The sequence below is a fragment of the Nicotiana tabacum genome, chromosome 5 (assembly GCF_000715075.1).
Source record: "Nicotiana tabacum cultivar K326 chromosome 5, ASM71507v2, whole genome shotgun sequence".
NCBI lineage: Eukaryota > Viridiplantae > Streptophyta > Magnoliopsida > Solanales > Solanaceae > Nicotiana > Nicotiana tabacum.
This window is the reverse complement of record NC_134084.1, coordinates 16405911-16426344: the sequence shown is the minus strand read 5'-3', so window position 1 is coordinate 16426344 and position 20434 is coordinate 16405911. Positions and strand designations below refer to the sequence as shown.

The following is a 20434-nucleotide window of genomic DNA, read 5'->3' as shown; positions in this document are numbered from 1 at the left end:
TTAAGGATGTTTTTGTTCAGATTTTATCTTTACACGAAAAAGTGATAAAAAAATTGTGATTGTATTTCAATTATCAGTTATAAATCATGCTATTTCTGATTTTTTTTCCTTGAATTTTTGTCCTTGCTTGTCCCACGAGCTATTTAAGTATTATCCATTGTTTGTCCTATGGACAACACTTTTAATTTTTGATCTTAAAATTCTGTCTATGGAACACAACGGAGATCAAAAGTTGAATATAATCCAAAAAGTATCATATTTCTGCCATGAATTCAATTTTCCTTATGTTCATGGTCACTCAAGCTCAATCCAATTAATCAAAAATCCAAATTGTTCCTACACTCGGAAAACAAAAATCCTTACGCAATAGTGGTGGCTTTCACTACTACGACCTACCGTAAAAAGTTCATAAGAATTTATACTCGATAATTAGAGTGTTTTCCTCAACATCTCATATGAATTTTAAATAGAGTTTAATGTATATTTCAGATAATTAGGATTATTACTGTACAACAGATAATTTATCTTATTTTTAAAATTATAATTTTTACTTTTTATGGAGAATTATCTATAGTATATTTCTTGATTAACTGAATATTGTAAAGAAAAAAAATTTAAATTAGTAGATATAAGTAAAACTTTTTAAATATTTAATTCTACATTCACAACTGCATAAATTATTGTATCCTAAAAAAATTCGCAAATGTATTGATGATAGGCTAGAATTACGTATTTTAGTCGATTATTACACTCTAATTTACTGCACTTTAGTTGAGTTTACGCTTTAATCGCTAATGTTTTGCACTAAAGATGTGTTTTATGCCTTGTAGGAGTGATTCCAAGCTATATAGATGTTATGGAATGAATTCAAGTGATTTGGAGCTTTGAAGTCTGAGTAAAAGCCCAAGGAATTAAGTCGGGATCGTGTCAGGGGTCAACTTTGATAGTTAAGAATAAACGAAGACTCGAGAGAGCATATTGCGCACTGTCTAGTAAAATACACATAACTCTTTACTCGGAACTCTAATTTGGATCCACAAAATATGGTTGGAAACCTAACTCAAAGCGCTACAACTTTCATGTTTTACGTTTTTCCAAATTCTAAACGGAACAGGGCAAAACGCGCGAGATTTGAGCCAACACGAATGAAACCGGGAAAAGGGCCAGTTGGGCGCCACAGGCAGTGTCTGGCGCCACCTGTGGCGCCAAAAACAGTATGCACAAATAATGGGGCGTCGTGGAGGGCGCCTGGCGCCGGGCTGGGCGCTGGTGACGTGAAATGTGTCCTATTTTGCCCGGGACAAGTTTATTTCAGCCCTAGACCTACCCAACTGATATAAAAGCAAGACTAAACCTATTTTTGAGGGGGGAGACGCCACTTTGGAGTAGAGATACACACGTGATCGTGAGGAAGCGAAGAATTCTCAGTTTTCTTCATCTTTTTCTAGTATTTCCAATTGATTCAACACTTATGCAATTGTTTGATTACATCATAAGTGGTTAAACACCCATTGTTCTGGGGTTGTGATTTAGCCATGAATATTGTTGTTTGATATTAGCTTGACCTTGATTATAATTCCATCATATATGGTTGTTTCTTCAATTCTGTGTTGAATTGCTTAATTGTCTGGCCAGCAGTTAGGTTCTATTTACTATCTATGCTATGCTTGGGAAAGTCGTGTTTAGATTAGAGAAGAATTGAAGAGAGCATGATCTTAACCCTTAGGGGAAGCGGATTTGTGGTTAGGATAGGAATATACCTAGTCACCGTGCTTAATTAAATATCGTGATCTTAATGCGTTCTTAATAGATTGATTTCATAGGAATATAGGCGTTAATCTATTGAGAATAGGTGAGTAGTACTTCGGGAGAAGGCTATGAGAGCATTTATCGATTAATTAGCAACCATGAGTGAATTATATGAAAGGGAGAGTTAATTAGAACACAATACGATTGGTGAATCGATCACAACTCTGGAATATTTGTCTCTACTGAATACACAACAATCAACTCGTTACTTGATAACTTAGTTATTATTTAGAATTGTAGTATAATATAATCATATTATTGGACTTTGATTTTAGCTGGATTGAATAACAATTTTAGTGATTTAGTGAGTAGTTTACACAAGTCTCTGTGGGTTCGACACTCAACTTATCATTATATTACTTGTCGACCACGTATACTTGCGTGTGCGTTTGGGAGCAACACGTATATACCGTGCATATACAGTTAGAAAAAAAATAATTAAAAAAAATATACTTTTATTGTACGGTAGTAATTCCCAAGAATCCTCTAATCCATCACCAACTTCAAATCTATAGGGCCTACAACGACGTTTTTCTTTTATTACTACTTTATTTATTTTTTTTATTTTTTATTTGGCCTACAAATATGTAAATTTCCACTTTTCTAGACAAAATTCATCCATATTTAAACTAATCAAGAATCCTAAACAAATCTGGTAAAAGAAAAAGAATCCTAAACAAATAGATACTACCTTCACACTATCAAAATAGTGCGTTGACAATCTGCTCTATCCATATATACACACAAAAATCAAACAGATCTCAGCAGAATTATCCTTCCTTTTCTCTTTTCAATTATTTTTCGTAAGGGTATGCTCTTTTTTCTTCTTTTTTTCACTTTGCAATTCTTCAAGCAATTCTTCAATATTGGCTTAACATGTGTAGAGTTTCAAGAATTTAAACAGTCTGTTTCTGGGTGTTTATCTTTTTAATTAGATAATCCTTTTTTAAAAAAAAGTTTTAGCCACTTGTTAATCTGTTTCTTGTTACAATTGAAGTGATATCTTGTTTGATTTGGTCGTATAGTGGAATATATCTGTTTAATTTTGCTAAAATTGGGTTTTTTGGATTTTTAAAGTGTAAAGTTTGGTCCTTTTTAGTTTTAGACGCTTTTTAGTCTGTTTCTTTGTTACAATTGAAGTGATAACTGGTTTAATTTGGTTGTATAGTGGAAAGTTTCTGTTCAATTATGCAAACAATGGGTTTTTGGATTTTTTAAGTGTAAGGTTTGGTTCTTTTTAGTATTAGCCGCTTTTTCATCTGTTTCTTTGTTACAATTGAAGTGATAACTTGTTTGATTTGCTTGTATAGATTAGTGAATTCTTTTGTGTTCAATTTTGCTAAAAAGATGGGTATTTTTGATAATTAAGGTTTGGCTCTTTTTAGTATTAGCCTCTTTTTAATCTGTTTCTTTGTTATATTTGAAGTGGTATCTTATTTGTTTTGGTTGTATATTGGAAAGTTTTTGTTCAATTTTGCTAAAAATGGGTTTTTTTTTTTTGAAATTTTAAAGTGTAAAATTTGTTTTTTTTTTTAGTATTAGCTGCTTTTTAATCTGTTTCTTTGTTATATCTCGTTTGATTTGGTTGTATAGTGGAATGTTTCTGTTAAATTTTGCTTAAAAATGGGTATTTTGGATTTTAAAACTGTAAAATTTGGTTCTTTTTAGTATTAGCCACTTGTTTAACTTGGTTGTAAATTGGGATTTTTCTGTTAATATTGATGAAAAATGGGTGGATTTTGAAATTGTAGGTAGTTGCTGATAGTTTGGAGGTCCAATGGCGATTGGCATGAAGCAGATGTCCATAATAATAGCAACCCTTGGTGTTTTATCCTTTGTATTTGGAGTTATTGCTGAAAACAAGAAGGTTAGTTGATAAAATAAGATATGCGGAACTCTTGTGAATCATCTAAATACCTTGTTATGTCATATTTTTGGAAAAATTTCTCTTAATCTTCTATATTCGATTAATTCTTAGCAAATTAGTATTGAATTGTTTATCCCTTGTTTGAACGAGTTACATTTACGTACCATTAGTGCCAATATACAGTAGTGCGTCCATGTATGCTGGGGTAGGGGACTCAGGTCGGTCCCCAGCAAAAAAGGGCAAAGGCCTAATCTAGTTGGAATTTTTTTTTTTTGAATAACTATGTCACCAGTAGTCAATATTGTTGAGAACACAACTGGTGTTACTAGTAAACTAAAATGAAGAAGCAAACTTAAAACAAGCAATTTTAAGTGATTGGATCGATTCCTTGGCAACCTGATCTGCCATGTTATGATGTCCTCATGTCGGATGAAGCATTGATCATGATACTTCTAGTTTAGCTTAAGTAGTTATTTAATTCAGGAGTGGTAATTGGTTTATACCATAGCAAACTCTTTCTTGACATTGTCAGCATTGCAAAAGAAAATTTCTTTGCTACTGAGTACTCAATTTGTCCCAATTTATGTGACATTATTCGGATTTCGAGAGTAACGAGTTATTCTTTGACTGTAATTTTTTCATATGCCTTTTAGATATTATAAATTGTTAATCATTGTGACTTACAATACTTTGTATGTAGTTTTCGGATATGTAAATTTTATTTCAAAAAACTTAAAGATTTTATGTCTAAATTCACGGTCAAAATTAAGAATTTCGACTCTCAATATCTAAATGATGCCACATAAATTGGGACCGAGGGAGCAATCTTTTCTTTTTTAAGGGTTGAATTCAAAGACGTGCCTTATTCTACTCATGTGATACCCCGTAGACAGGGAGAACTATAGAATCAAAGGTTACATTGTAATATGGCAGGATATTGCGCTGATGCTTCATGGCTTAAATTACTCTTATTCAAATGACAGAGCAATTAAGACTTTATTAATTGTGGCTAGACATGTAATATATAATGTTCTTGGAGGTTTTTTGTCTACTTTATAATAATCTTATAAAAAGCTAACATGGAACAGTTTCTTGATTTTCTCTTCCCCTATTTGTGGTATGTCAGGCAGTGTGGCGGTTTCCAAGTAATATAACACTTATCTTGTAACTATTTGTAGATACTGAAAAGTATAATGTGCGAAACAAGATGATTCCTCCAAATTTTTTTGTGAGAAGTGTAGACAATTGAGCATCATTGATGAGTCGATGCACAATATAGTGGTTAAGTATCTTGTATGTTTTGTTATTTCGTCCTCCCTTAGTTTGAACTTTTTGGTTATGTTTATTGCAGCCTGCAGCTGGGACTGCAATACCAGGAAAAGGCGTTGTTATTTGTAAATACAAGTCTGACCCTACTGTTGCCTTGGGCTATTTGTCTTTTGCTCTTCTTGTTGCATCTTCTGTGGCCGGTTTCCTGTCGTTATTTTATCCGTATCAAGGGAAGTCAATCCCACAAGCTGCTTTGCTCAAAAACACTAGTTTTGTTGTGTTCCTCAACATCGCATTGTAAGTACTCTTCAACCGGTCATTTGCACTGTTTTTAATCTCTTCATTCATTGACCTTTTTCTTAATCCTAGTTCACTATTCAATAACAACAATAACCCAGTGGATTTCCACACGTGGGATCTGGGGAGAGGTAGGTTGTATGCAGCCTTATCCTTACCCAGGACAGAGAGGCTGTTTTGGATAGACCCTGAGCCTTAATCCTAGTTCACTATTCCCTATATGTCTTATGTTGACTGTTTTTGCCCACGAGTTGGTAAATACATCATTCTTGATCACGTACTTGTTCATTTGATTTTCATTGTCTACAAATAAAAACACTAATAATGTTGTCTGACTGGTATAAAAGTAACAATAATTTTCCTTTTTTATAATAACAACAATTAAAATAATAATTATGATGAAGATGATGTCGATGACAACAAGGATAAGGAAGTTAATATTTAGTCACACAAAAATGCAACTGCGGGAGGGCACATAATATGCATGTGTGAACATGAGCCTGTCTTTTAGTTGCCTCATTTTTCCTCTTTTAGTGATTGAACTTATATCTCATCACTAAAAATGATGCTATCGAGTTCACTTTCTTGGTGGGATGTGAGTGATTGAACCTAAAACAGTCTCTCTACCTTCACAAGGTAGGGGTAAGGTCTGTGTACACATTATCCTCCCTAGACTCCACTTGCGGGATTACACCGGGTTTTTTGTTGTTGCTGTTGTTCTTGTATGTGAGTGACTGAACTTATGGTTCTTTTGGTATTTTCTGCCTTTGAATCAAAGGGGCACAACTGGTTTAGCAGCAGCATTAATATTGTGGCCTACAATCTCCGAGCAACTTCATATCACGCGCAACATCCATCACAACTTGCAAACTGATTGCCCAACAGCCAAGACCGGTCTTCTTGGTGGAGGCGCCTTTTTGTCTCTTGATTCTGCACTCTTTTGGTTGGTGGCTTTGATGTTAGCTGATAACGCTCGCGAGGATTATTTCCAAGACGCAGATGTTAAGGGCGAGCTGAAAGCAAGTTATGCAGATGATGAAGTTATCAAGAGCAGTGCTTAATAAGATTGTTCTACTTTCTATTTGTCATTCTGATGTTGCCAATATGGAATTGTTAGTACAAACTTATGTAAAAAACATGATTTCCTGTCTTTCTAATTATAAATATCATTATGGATTCCTTTATTAAAATTGATATCACTGTTGATTTGTTCCTATTTTGTGAGCTACAGAGTAACATCTTGAGTCAGTTATTAGCCTTGAAGAACATAAACAAATGGTTCGCTTTGAATCACAACGTTTTTATGTGGTCTGGCCCTTTCCCGAGTCCAGCTCATAGCGGGGAGCTTAGTGCACGGGACTGCCTTTTTTTTAGTTTTTATTTTTTGTGTGAGAAGCACGGAGTAGTAAAGTAATTACTGGTCCGCTTAACTTAAGCTAAATTAATGTTTTCGTCCCTTCCAAACTGGAGTTCCAACTCGCGCTATGGAATTCCTGCTAAAAATAAAAGAAAAAGGAATAAAGTCAGATTTGGCAGAACAAATCCTGCTAAAAATAAGTGAAAAAGAATTCCAACTCGCGCTATGGAGAAAAAGAAAAGAAAAGAAAAATAAAAAATTATGTCAGAGAGTAGAATCACCGGCTTATTAAATTTCTGGGATCAAAATTGTCAAATTATATAGAAAAAATAAAAAACAATCACTTTTAACCTCTCTTATTAGAGTTTACTTAGTATTTTTTTTTTTTTGAAATTATAGTCACTCCTTTCATACGGAAAAAATATATGAACAAAAGTATACATATGCAAAATCCACATTGAAAAGTAGGCAATTTATAAAGAGGTGATTGATGTCTTCAGAATATTTCAGATGCAATTAACATATGCTCGAGTTGAATCATGTATGCCTCTCTTTTTCTGATTTTCCTCAGTCATACTGCCCTTATTAGCACCTACTATACTGAGATTTCTTCTGAAACTGACTCTACCTTGTGCTGTTTTGAGATCAACGTTTGACAGTTTCTGTTTAAATATCCGTTTAGGAACTTCTATCGACTCCACTCCTACCCTCTCCTTCCACAATTTACACTTTGTACAAATGTGTCCCCCACCCCCCACCCCTTTTTTTTTTCCTTTTTCCTTTAAAGGTAAATATTTGTACAAATGGCACCCTTAGACAATTAAAAACCTAAGTAATCTTAATTTAAAAGGTAACTGCTTGAGGAATTGTGAATTCATTTCCTCACATGATGTTTCTGGACTTCAAGCTATTGATCTAAGTTGTGTGCACCCATGTCGACACGACACCGACACTAGTATGAGTGTGGGATACTTACCGGATCTGGTCAATGACGTTGGATACTTTGACCATAAACTATGGGGAAATTAGAGATAAGATTTGGTATTTAGATTTCTTAAGACAAAAACTAATGTACGTTTCTAGATGGCTACCTATAATTTGAGAATAAAAGATTGAGTTACTACATTGTACAAGCTATATGTTAGTTTTTCACATAATGTCTCATAATTTAGGCATATTTTTATAGCTATGTTTTAAAATAGCCAAGTCACCGCACCCGTATCCCTCTACCTGGATCAGAATCTTAGATTTTAGATCATGAAGGATATATCTGATCTTTAGATCCGCACCCGTATCGGATACCCGCACATAAGTCCGAGCAACTTAGCTATTGGTTATTGGTGACATGTGCACTAAAATTTTATACAGGTTAATATCTTCATAAAAAAGAAAAAAATTACGCTTGATAATAATGTGTGGCATCTGTGAGTTTTATTTCCTGTTGTTTGGCTTTGATGGAACTGTATCTGAGTTTTATATGTAAGACCTGCCATTTATGTTTGATTGTCAATTTGTTTAGTCAACTAAACAATATATATTTGATTGTCAAATTTCCTCTCTAGATTCAGCTTCAACATTTGAGGCTGTTTTGGACATGGTGACAGATAGGTAGTGTGACATTCTAACCCTCAACTCTCAATCCCCTCAAAACCCTTTTGGATGAACATTTAATATATTTGCCCTTGCTTTCATATTAAGAACCTCAATTCTGGTTTCTTATTTATGTGGGCCAGTATGATTTTTCAGGGTTAGCACTGCCTATCTGCAGGTGATTCTTTCGCAGGTTTATAGGTAGTTTCATTAACACCTATTTGCATTAGCTTTTGGATTGTTAAAGGTTCTGGCATATTTAAGTTATTAGGGACAAGGTAGGAGTGACATATGTGGAGGATAAGTTGCGAAAATCGATGCTGAGATGGTTCAGACATGTGAAGAGGAGAGACATAGATGCTCCGGTAAGGAGGTATGAGAGGTTGTCCATGGCGGGTCTGAGGAAGCGAAGGGGTATGCCTAAGATGTATTGGGGAGAGGTAATTAGGCATGACAATCATTGCTTCAGCTTGCCGAGGATATGACCCACGATAAGAAGGTGTGGAGGTCGATAATTAGGGTTGTAGGTTGACAGATAGTAGTGTGTTCCTCTTCCTCCTAGGTCGACCTGTAGTACTAGGACTATTGTTGTAATTTCCTATTTATGGTTCTTTATTATGCATGTTGTGGCATTCACGCCCTGTTACCATGTTACATTATTGCTAATATTCTTTGCTATTTAGTTTCTTTATTTTCACTTTTCCTTGAGTCGAGGATCTATCGAAAACAACCTCTCTATCTCTATAAGGTATGGGTAAGGTCTGTGTACACACTATCCTCCCCATACCTCAAAACTGGGTTTTTGTTGGTGTTGGTGTTGCCTTATGCTTCCGGGCCTGGTCTAGTTTCTTGTCATTGCTTGCTCTAGATATTTCCAGCCATTGGTTGCAAATGTATAGGTAATTAACTCTCCACTGAAACATATATTCTTTAAGCAAGGATTGATTTTGTATTGTCTTTTCTGTTATCTTGTGTTTTAGACTTCTGATTGATCAGTGCGTTCTCAGTTGAATAATTTTTTTAAAATATTATTGCTATTGGAACAACAATTGTACCTAGTTGTTTTGGATTAGTTCTTAGCTTTCATGCTTATCCTTAGATTAGATATATATTTAGAGTTATCCTTTTAGTTCATACTTATCATTCAGTTAGTTAGCTTTAGATAGTGTTTTGATCTGAATAAGTCTCCTAATTCAAGGAGTACTCTTAGGAAGACTTGTATTTAAACTGAGCTTGGCATTCAATACACATACAGTTTTCCATCATATTCTTGAGTGTTCATATGGTATCTGAGCCTATACAACTTTAACGAGCACGATCCAATTTTTTTTCTTCTTTCCAATGACGAAAGATGGAAACACTACCAGAATTGTCAATGCCGACAACACTACCGGCACCACAACCATCATCCAATTCAACCATGTTTCCCAACTACCTATCAAACTTAGTGGCAGTCACAATTTTTCCACTGGGAAAGCACAGTTCTCCATGCTTATGCACGACCATGATCTCTATGGTCACCTTGATGGGTCTACCCTGATTCCCACACCGACCACTATTTTTTACATCAATACAACTCCTAATTCTGCTTATACGCTTTGGTTCCGTCAGGATCAACTCATCCAAAATGCTCGTATGGCGTCTGTTGACCCTACCATTGCTTCCACAGTTGCTGCTGCCAACACATCCAAACATGTTTGAGACTCTTTGCACACTGCTTATGCAAACAAGTCCCAGACTCGGATCTTCAGCCTTCGTGACCAACTTGCACGAATCACAAAAGACAACATTCCTATTACCGAGTACCTTCAGCGTATTCGGTCCCTCTCTGATGAACTTGCCACTGCAGGTGCTTCGGTCACTAACTCTGAACTTATCGTCAAGATTCTTAGTGGACTTGGCCCTGAATTTCGTGAGATATTTGCTGCCATATGAGCACGTGACACCACCGTCACCTATGAGGAATTGTATGAAAAATTGCTCGATCACAAGCTCTTTATCTGACATGAGGATGCTAAGAAAACTCTCGGTCCTATCACAGTGGCAGTTGCTACACACAACAAACAGACCAACACTGCCCACAATCACAACAATCGCCGCCAATCCTATAACAACACCTCCCAACCATGGCGACAGAATACTCGCTCCAATTCATCCACCCAGTGGCAACCCCCATGGGAGGTGTTATTCGTTGCCAATTATGCAACAAGATTGGCCATACTACAAATGTATGTCGATCCAAGTCACATAATCATTTTGAGGCCAAAGCCAATTATATCACAGGCTTCAACACTACTGCTGACCCGTGGATAGTGGACTCGGGTGCCACCCACCATGTCACAACCGAACCTCATAACCTACAACCATATCACGGCAACGAGGATGTCTCCATAGGTGATGGTAACAAAATTCCCATCTCACATATTGGTTCTACTCAGTTAAATGCATCAAATAATGTTTTTAAGCTAACTCACACTCTATGTGCTCCAGCTATCAAACGAAATCTTATTTCTGTTTCTAAATTTTGTCCGGACAATCTAACATCTATTGAATTCTTTCCTTTTTCTTTTCTTGTGAAGGATCTGAAAATGTGAACCCCGCTGGCATGAGGCCGGACCAAAAATGGAATGTATGAGTGGCCCAAATCACATCCACAAGCTCACATATCTACAGGTTCAACTTCCCTGACCACTTGGCACCAAAGATTGGGTCACCCGCATTCTAGATTCTTGCATATGTCTTGAATAAATTTTCGTTCCCATTTGTTGAGCGAGACAAGTTTCTTTATTGTAATTCTTGTCTGTCTAATAAATCCCATCGGCATCCGTTTCACACATTAACTCTGGAAAGCTCTAAACCTCTTCAAATTATTTTCAGTGATTGTAAGCACGTGATTTTTGCCCAATATGAGAATTACTCCCAAAAAATTCAAAAATAAAATAATTTTTCTTGATGTGCAATTTTTGTGATATTTTGTGTAACTATTTGTATGTTTGTCTATGCATGTTTATTTGTTAAATTATTAAAAATACAACATATGTCGCATTTCGCATGTAGGATTTAATTATACAATTGTTAGTAACTAAGTTTGTTTTACAAAAAAAATAAAAATTACAAAAATAGGCATCGTTTGCATTTTTAGCATTTAATGTCCAAATATACGATTTTATGCTTAACTATTACTTAATTGTGCGTTAATTGTTATTTGGAGTTAATTTGTGCTTTTATAACTTAATTTAATTCTTAATAATAGTTTAAGTATTTTTTATAATTTAGTTTTAAAAAAAAATAAAAGAAGAAAAGAGAGCAAAAAATATAAAGAAAGTCGGAATTGGGCCTCTTCTTCGATTTCAAGCCACATGCCCAAAAAATGGCTCAACCTTCCCTATGACCCAGTCCGTTTCAAACTGGGTCGACCCAGTCCATAACCCAACACCCCTATTATCTTACAAACAACACAAAAAAAAACCCCTAAAAAAATACCTAAACCATCCGCCCCCCCTATCATTCTTCTTCTTCTTCTTTTCTTCATCTTCCCCAAAGATAACACAAGCTTCCAGCCATGGCTGCCCCCTTACACCCCAACCATGGCTTCCCCTCCATCTTCACGTCTTCATCTTCTCCGTCGACGTCGTCCATGGTTTCTCCGTTGCTTCATCTTCTTCGTCAAACCTCCGTTGTGCGCACTGCTGCCCGTTTCTGCTCCTTCTGTTATGTCCAGCCATGGACGAGCTTCATCGTCACCTTGATGCTGCGTCGTCCATGGCTTCCCCTACTGTTGCTTCGTCCAAACAAGCCGCTATTGATGCTTTCATTGCTGCGCCACTGCTGCCCGTTTCTGCTCCCCGCTGCTACTGTTTCACGTTATTTCTGCCAGTGCTTCTTCTCCCCGTCGTCCTCGACGAACTACTGCTGCTGCTGCTCGTCGCGGCAGTAGCTTCTGTTGTTGCTCCTTTCCTCTTCGTTTCGTCAAAGTTCGAAGGTCTTTCGTTGAGTCGAGGCCCGGACAAATTTGTTTGCAATCGAGTTCGTCGTTTCATTTCCGGTTAGTTGGTTTTTGAATCTCATTTATTATCCGTAATTTTTTTGTTTTGTTTTGTTTGATATTTTTCGGATTCGAAATCGTTAAATGTTTGTTTCGTTCATTATTTTTGTGAATTTTTCAGTTTGTTTCATGTTTGTTTCATTGTTCTTATTTATGGTTTAGGTAAATGTTGTTAGTTTAATGTTAGTTAGATACAAATTGAAGTTTAAATCAATTGTTCTTCAATTTGTTTCATGTGTTTTATGTATTTTTAGAAATTGTTAATATTGTTAAGTTCAAGTTTAAGTTCATAATTGTTTCTTCGTCGATCTTGTTATTTGTCTAAAAAGAATTTAGTTGTTAGGGAAATATGTTAGTTTAATCGTTTGAATCCATCATGTTTGTTGTTTAAAATAGATTTAATTCATGTTCATACTTTGTTTGATTGTTTTTGAATCCGAAATTTATATAGCTTGATTTCTTGTTTACCATTTGTGATTATTTCTTGAATTTGTCTCATAAAGTTTAATATAGGAATTGTTGGTCGTAATGTTGTTAGAGTTAATTTTAAGTTCAATATTATTGAATTTAGAAATCTAAATATATTTGTTTGATTGTTGTTGTTGTTGAATCCGAAAATAGGTTTGTTGTTGCTAAAAATATTGTTCAATCAAATTTTAGTTGTTCTTTGTTGTTCAATTTGTGTTCATATGATTTGTTGTTGAAATCATGTTCATGTGATTTATTGTTGAATGTTGAAGAATTCATGTTCATGAGATTTGTTGTTTGAATTCGTGTAGAAATTGGTCATATTGGCTATATTTTGGTTGAGTATGATTAATTGATTTGTTATAGCTGATGGGGTAGTTTGGTAATTTGCAGTACGTTCAGGGGTAGTTTAGTAATTGCAATAAGGTCGGAGGGGTAGTTTAGGAATTGTACATTTTTGTAATTTTTTATGTGAAGCATGGGGGACAAATTGTAATGGGATGGGTTGTGATATAATTGTTTAATATAAAGGGGGGACAAGACAAAATTTATTGGGGAGGAATCTTGTATTTGCTTAGTGAAGCATGGGGGACAAAAGATAATAGGGTGGTGTTGATATACTTATTTAATGTAATAGGGATGAGTGGGAAGATAATGGGTTTGGTAGGAGAAAATGGGTTGATTTTAATTGATTAAAAGATTTATGGGATTGGATATATATAGAAGTCTTGAATCAGATTTAAGGAGGAAGAAAAATTTTAAGAGAGAATTCCGAAAAAAAAAAATACTAAGACTTTAGAAAAATAAAAAGAAAAACATTCTGGAAATTCAAAAGAAGAAGAATATACACCTGATATACAATCCAAATATTCTGATATACGGATTGAGAAATTAAGGGTTAAACACTAATTAGTCTTTCAAAAATCTGAAAAGATTCCCTTTGTTTCTGTCCGTTGGTTGTTGTTGTTGTTTCTGGATTTTGTCTTGATTTTAAAATCTGTCACTAAGTTTCTCGTCGCTGGTTGTTACTAGTTGCTGGGGTTGCTGTTGTTATATGCTACTGAATTTCTGTTGATCTCTCACTTTTCTTTTGCTTCCAATATCAGGTACACAACTGACACGCTGATTATTGTAAACTGAAACAGGAAGCATGAATACGAAAAATGAAGAATTGAAGTTCTAAATTTATTTTGAATTATATTCTGAATTTTATTTGTATATATAAATTATTTAGCTTACAAAAATCGAAATCGTGTAGCTACTTAATGTATATATAGTGGAACATCCGACGATAGCTTAACGATTGAACTATCTATATATATTGCTTAAAAATAAATAAATGGTGTAGTAACTCCGTCTAAGTTAAAAATCAGACGAATAGACCATTTCGGAACTTGTAAGAATATTGTTTAGTTAAATAATATTGGTTAATTCCAGCATGTAATTGATTTAGGATTAAAATTAGATTGCTAAGTTTTTTTTTAATTTGACAAACTTAGAACATGCCTAGTATAATGTAACTAGGTAGTAATACGTGAAGCCCAGGTTTAGTTTAATGCCATATACGTTGGGCCTGGGCCCGTATTGGCAACGGACTGCCTTGCTTGTATCATTTTTAGAATTTACGAATCATATTCGAAACTCAACTATAACAACTCAAGCATGTAAATAAATTAAGACCTTTTCTCTTTCATTTTGTAGAGACAATTTTAATAGAAAATGTAGGCACTTTAGGATTATCCTGATAAAAATAAATGAGATGAGCCTCGCCAAATAAAACGCACAAATTGCGGGGCCCTCGATAAATGTTTAATTAAAATTACTTAGACTTCGGGATGAGCCGTTTAGCAAAATTCCACGGCCTTACCCAGAAATAATAATACGATAATTGCTTCAGGCGTGCATTTTAATAATCTTACCTTCTTAAATTCGGGTGCGCATTTATGTGACCCAAATCCAAATCTCAACGGAGTCGGAATGTATTAACAACCACGGGCGCATTGATTGTGACGTGGTTCGAAATGCATTTTTTACGACGTTGCAATTCCATAAAATAAATAATAATAAAAGCGGTTTAAACTTAATGAAAGTACATAAGTAATAACATGTATTAAATCAGATATTTAGCCATTATAACAATTTAAGCGACCGTGCTAGAACCACGGGATTCGAGGGTGCCTAACACCTTCCCTCGGGTCAACAGAATTCCTTACTTAGAATTTCTGGTTCGCAGACTTCATTTGGAAAGTCAAATATTTTCCTCGATTTGGGATTCAAGACAAACTGGTGACTTGGGACACCAAAAGCCAAACCTTTCCCAAGTGGCGACTCTGAATTAAATAAATAATCCCATTTCGAATATTGTCAATTAAATTGGAAAAACTCCCTCGCGCTCTTACCCTTCGGGCGGGCGCACAAAAGGAGGTGTGACAGCTCTGGCGACTCCGCTGGGGAACCGAACCCAGAACCACTAGTTCAGGGTTCAAGAATTCGAGCTTAGAATAATTGTTATATTTGGCTTTATTATCTGATCTTTATTACATGTTTTGGCATAACGTGCTAAATGTTATTTTTTACCGCTTTGATATTATCTGAACTGTATATAAACTGTGCTGAAATCCTTCTCTTCTTACCTCCGGGGAGAAGCTCGCTGGTCGAGACTCCCCTTTCTGTTAGTGTCAATACCTGAAATAAGAAAGAGGCTGGACAAGTTACAAAGCCGGACGATCTCGCGGGTCCCCGGTACGTAGCCCCCTCCTCGACTCGAGTTGTCCGCTCGGGTACACAGTCTAGAACATATACCCAGGTTATAAACCTAGTATAACGAAACCTCATGCCGGATCCCTAGTAGGAACGCTTATTTGCATCATATTGCATTTGACGTAGGGGACTCAACACAGGGGTTGGGTCCGTCTAGGACAGGCAACCTAAAATGAAAAGACCATCCTGCTGCATCCCGTTTGTTGGCGCATTTATTTGCTTCAGATCCGCGTGCTGACCGGTTTCTAAAAAAAATTTCAAAAAAATAAAATAAAATAGCAGCGTAGGGAGATAATTACTTATTTTGGAAAAGATAAAACCAATGTCCAAGTAGTGTCAAAACCTCACCAGAATTTTCTTAAAAAAATAAAGAAAACAAAACGAAAACAAAATTTGTCTTTTAGTTTGATTTATATATTAAAAAAAACATAAAAAAAAAATCCCTTAATTACTTTCAAAATCCGAAAACGGGTATTTATTTAAAAGTAAAAAAAGTGGGAAAATTCAAAACTCAAAAAAATATTTTTTGTTCCATTTTAAAAGATTTTCGAAATTTCAAAAAAAAAGGTGAAAAGAAGTTTAAAATTCATAAATATTTCCTTAAAAATAAAAAAAATAAAAAAAATAAAAAAGAACAAAAAAAAAATAATCCAGAAAAATACTTTTTCTTCTTTCCTTTAAAGATTGTAGTCAGAAGGGGTTTAGTTTATTTTTACTCTACGCCTGATCGGACCGAACTACGCCGGTTTGATTCTCACAGGGTGTGAGATACGTAGGCAACCCTCATCGGGTCCAACCTCCCTTTTTTTTTCTTCAGAAATAGCCAAAATGTCAGAATTTTAACTTCATCATAAATGAGTAGGGTGATGTCGTTTTGTCAAGAATAGCCGAATATTTCCGAAAGGGACGCCGGAAGGCTGACTTTGCACAAACAGCCATTTTTGGTCATTTTGAACTTTGACCAATTTGCCCGACAGCTTTGGAATCCTCGTCCTCGAGGTTCTGTAAGGCCATGTTCCTAATGTCGGGTCACCATTCTAAAAAAATATTAAAAAAAAAAATCAAGTGACGTTTTTATTGTCAAAAAAAAATAGTCGAATGTTCCCGAAAGGGACGACGGAAGGCTGACATTGCATAAACAGTCATCTTTGGTCATCGTTCTTATTTTTGACCAGTTGATCCTCGCAGCCTTAAAATCTTCGTTCCCGAAGTGTTAAAAGGATGCATTTGAAAACCGAGTCCATTATTTTTAAAACAAAATCTTTTAAAAAAAATAGATAGTTTTTTTTTTTGAGTCTAATAAAAGTTTTTCGTTGGCATAATCACCTTAATAAATGTGCAGGATGAGCACAATGCAAAATGAGCACTTTTCGATAATGACTAAAATCTCTGTCAAGTTACGGTTATGGTGGAATGATCTAGGTCTTGAAGGACAAGATGAGGTCAAGAAATATCTGAAAGGTCTCACGGGTTTACTGGAAATCCAGCCTCGGGGAGATATCATAAGAGCTTTGGTCACTTACTAGGACCCAGCGCACAATGTTTTCCACTTCTCCGATTTTGAACTCACCCCAACTCTGGAGGAAATGGCTGGGTACATCGGAAATGCTGAACTTCCATTAAGGCAAAGATACCTGGTCGCCCCAAGAGCTGTCACGGTGCATCGATTTCTAGACTCACTAAAAATACCCAAGATGGTCCACAACCCAGATTTGGCCGCCGGTTTTTGTAATCCATGCTTCATATACGACAGGTATGGTCATGTAGGAGGATTCAACAATCCGATTAACAAGCTATGCAGCAAAGGTAGTCGTCAGAAGTGGGATAAGCACAGACGGGTGGCTTTCATGATAACATTTTTGGGCCTTCTGGTATTTCCGAGGAAAGATGGGAATATTGATCTGAAAATATCTGGGGTCTTCAGTACTTTTCTCACTCAAAATGACAGTACTCTCGCGCCTATGGTGGTATCCGATATCTTTTGAGCTCTCACAGCCTGCAAAGCCGGGGGGAATTTCTTCGAAGGTTGTAACTTGCTGCTACAAATATGGATGACTGAACATCTCTGCCGTCGTTCCGAACTTTTGAGCCATGGTTCTTCGGAGAAGACTTGCATAGAAGAGTTTTACACGAGAACCAAAGAGATCAGTCTACCCAAAGGAGTTATGGCTTGGACTTCATTCTTTCAAGCTCTTACTGCCAGCCAAATACAGTGGACACTGGGATGGTTGCTTGTTGATGAGGTCATGTATATGCCAGCAACTAGAACTCATTTCCTACTGATGGGACTTAAGAGCATTCAACCTTACGCGCCCTGCCGAGTCTTGAGACAACTCGGAAGATATCAGATAGTGCCACACAAGGAAGATCATAGTGCTCAAACAATTGAGATAAGCCCTGACGGACAATTTTCTGAAGCAAAAATCCGCCAGATCTGGAATGAATGTCAATATTTGAAAGCAGATACTTGTGTGCAGGATCGGGCCAAAAGTGAAATGGCGCCAGGTTACCTTGCATGGTACAGAAGAGAACTCGAACACGAAAGGCCGGCTAAAAGACCCCACATCCTGAATTTCGCCGAGTCATCGCAAAAGCAGTGGGATTGGTTGGCAAAAGAAAGAGGTTATCGTACCGAAATCAGCAAGTTGAAGAAACAAGTGGAAGGTCTAAAATATGAGCACAACGTGCAAGTTGCTACCGATCTAGGAGAAAAGAACAGGTTGGCTCAGGAAAACGAGATGCTCAAGGCCCGGATCAAACAAATGAGGTTAGATGCTGATAACCAACAAAGGAGCCGGTCGGATGAACGATTGATAAAAGCTCTAAGGACGGATATTGGGGAGCGCCTAACTGAGTCAGAAAATACCATAGCGGGGCTCGAGGCACACTGGGCAAGAAGGACAGAAAAACGTAACCGGCACCTACAGCAGTTGGAAAGGGATCACGAGCGAACCATTGCCAATCTGAAGGAAAAGGTGGACAGAGCGTTTGAGCAAACCCGAACCCTAGGAGTTGAAAATAGACATTGCCGCAAGCTTTTAGCCCAGATGGAAGTAGAAATTCGGCAGTGGCAAAATCAATGCCTCCAGGATTCTCGAGTTATGACAGCCCGTAATGATCAAATAGAGCACTTACTCAAAGAGAAGAGGCAAACCAGGGATAAGATCAGGACCATTGCCCATGCCATCATCAGAAGATGTCTACGGTGTGAAAACATGACCACCATTACCGTTCTCTCGGCAGTGATGGTTTATGTCAAGCAAACCATGCATGAGCTGGAACAACTTGAAAGGGATCTCACACCTAAGACCGCGGCGAGGCCGAACGATGCCCCGCGGGCACCAATTCTCGAAACCTTGATGTATTCATAGGTCGAGTCTGCATCTTAGCATCTTCTGTCCGTCTTTTCGCATCAGGGTGCATTAGTTTGTTTGAGTCTGCACTTATTTTCAAGGTTTGTTTATTTTCCCCTTTTTCAAATGTTGGTTGTAATAGATTGCTTCAGTAATAAAATGTGTGCTTCTTTTACACTCCTCTATCCCGAACTATGCAAGATCTGATTCACGCGGCATCGTGATACGTAGGCAATCCTCATCGGATCCGGTCACATTTTTAACTGCAAATAATAATAATAAAAAAAACAAAGAAAGAAAAATGGTGATAAATAAAAGAAAAGCCTAAGGAGAAGCCAGAATGACACATGTCTTTGTTGCAAGCATGTAGAAACTCCCCTGACTGTATAGGTGCATCACACCCCAATGTGAGATTACCTGTCTGTTATTTGTTTTAAATTAACCTTCATGTTTGCTGATAAGTTCAGGTTCCTAGAAAAGTGGTTTGGTTTTGTGGTAATCTGGCCTCTCATACGTACTTCACGAGATCAAAAGGAAACGTTCAGCCACCCGTCGCTAAATCAAGAGGAATTGCTCATACATATTTCACAAGGTCGAAGGGAAGTGTCGAAATGTCTTCAGAAATTCCTCTGCCAACGATTCCTATTTTGGAGGAAAGTTCAATCTCAGTCATCCCAACTTCTGAGTCAGCAACTGTCGAGGAAAATAGGATTCTGCATCTCCGCATGATGGAAATGTGGGACGCCTGGGCCAATGGAAAAGAGCCACCAAGTGCGATCCCTGGATTCCCTGAGCTTTTTCCTAGGGCAAGTGGGACCTCCAACATCCCCACAAGTTATCCAAATACCCCACTGGGATTTCCTACCATCTCAACCTACTTTACTGGAACACCTTCTGAGTCTCGCCCCCAGGTGTTAGCTGTCGGAGCGGTTTCAAACATATTCACTGCTCCACCTTGTTTATCCACGGCACAACCTGTTTTACCCAGGCTTAACTTCGATTCATCATCCTTCACATTTCAAGCACCACCTCTTCCATTGGAACCTAGTCAGTTCACTACCAACGCTTACCCTCAGCCATCTCGGTACGAGTTTATCGCAGGACAGGAGAAAGCCGAGAAAACACCTGAACAAGAGGAAATGACCAGAAAAATGAGAAGCATGAAGCAAACTCTCAAAAATATACAGGGTCTGAGCGGGCAAAAAAGCGTATCTTACGTTGACCTGTGCATGTTCCCGCACGTACATCTGCCCTTGGGTTTCAAAACCCCAAAGTTTGAGAAATATGACGGGCATGGGGACCCCATAGCCCACCTCAAAAGGTACTGCAACCAGTTGCGGGGAGCGGGCGGAAAAGAAGAACTTCTTATGGCTTACTTTGGAGAAACTTTGACCGGCATTGCTTCTGAATGGTATACGGATCAGGAAGTATCTCGTTGGCACATTTGGGACGACTTGGCTAGGGATTTTGTCAGGCAGTTTCAATATAACATCAACATTGCCCCCGACAGGAATTCATTGTCAAATCTAAAGAAGAAGCCTTCGGAGAGCTTCCGAGAATATGCTGTCAAATGGCGCAAACAAGCGGCCAGAGTCAAACCTCCGATGGATGAAACAGAA

At 37.0% G+C, this 20434-nt stretch overlaps 1 protein-coding gene across 1 annotated transcript; it reads left to right on the top strand.

The window, feature by feature from the left end:
• The first annotated feature begins 2463 nt into the window (after positions 1 to 2463).
• Positions 2464 to 6432, top strand: LOC107776925 (uncharacterized). The gene is made up of 4 exons (XM_075253357.1): positions 2464 to 2618; positions 3561 to 3676; positions 5028 to 5242; positions 6021 to 6432. The coding sequence occupies exons 2-4, from the start codon at positions 3587 to 3589 to the stop codon at positions 6301 to 6303; spliced, it is 588 nt and encodes a 195-aa protein (XP_075109458.1). The 5' UTR covers positions 2464 to 2618; positions 3561 to 3586; the 3' UTR covers positions 6304 to 6432.
• Positions 6433 to 20434: the final 14002 nt, after the last annotated feature.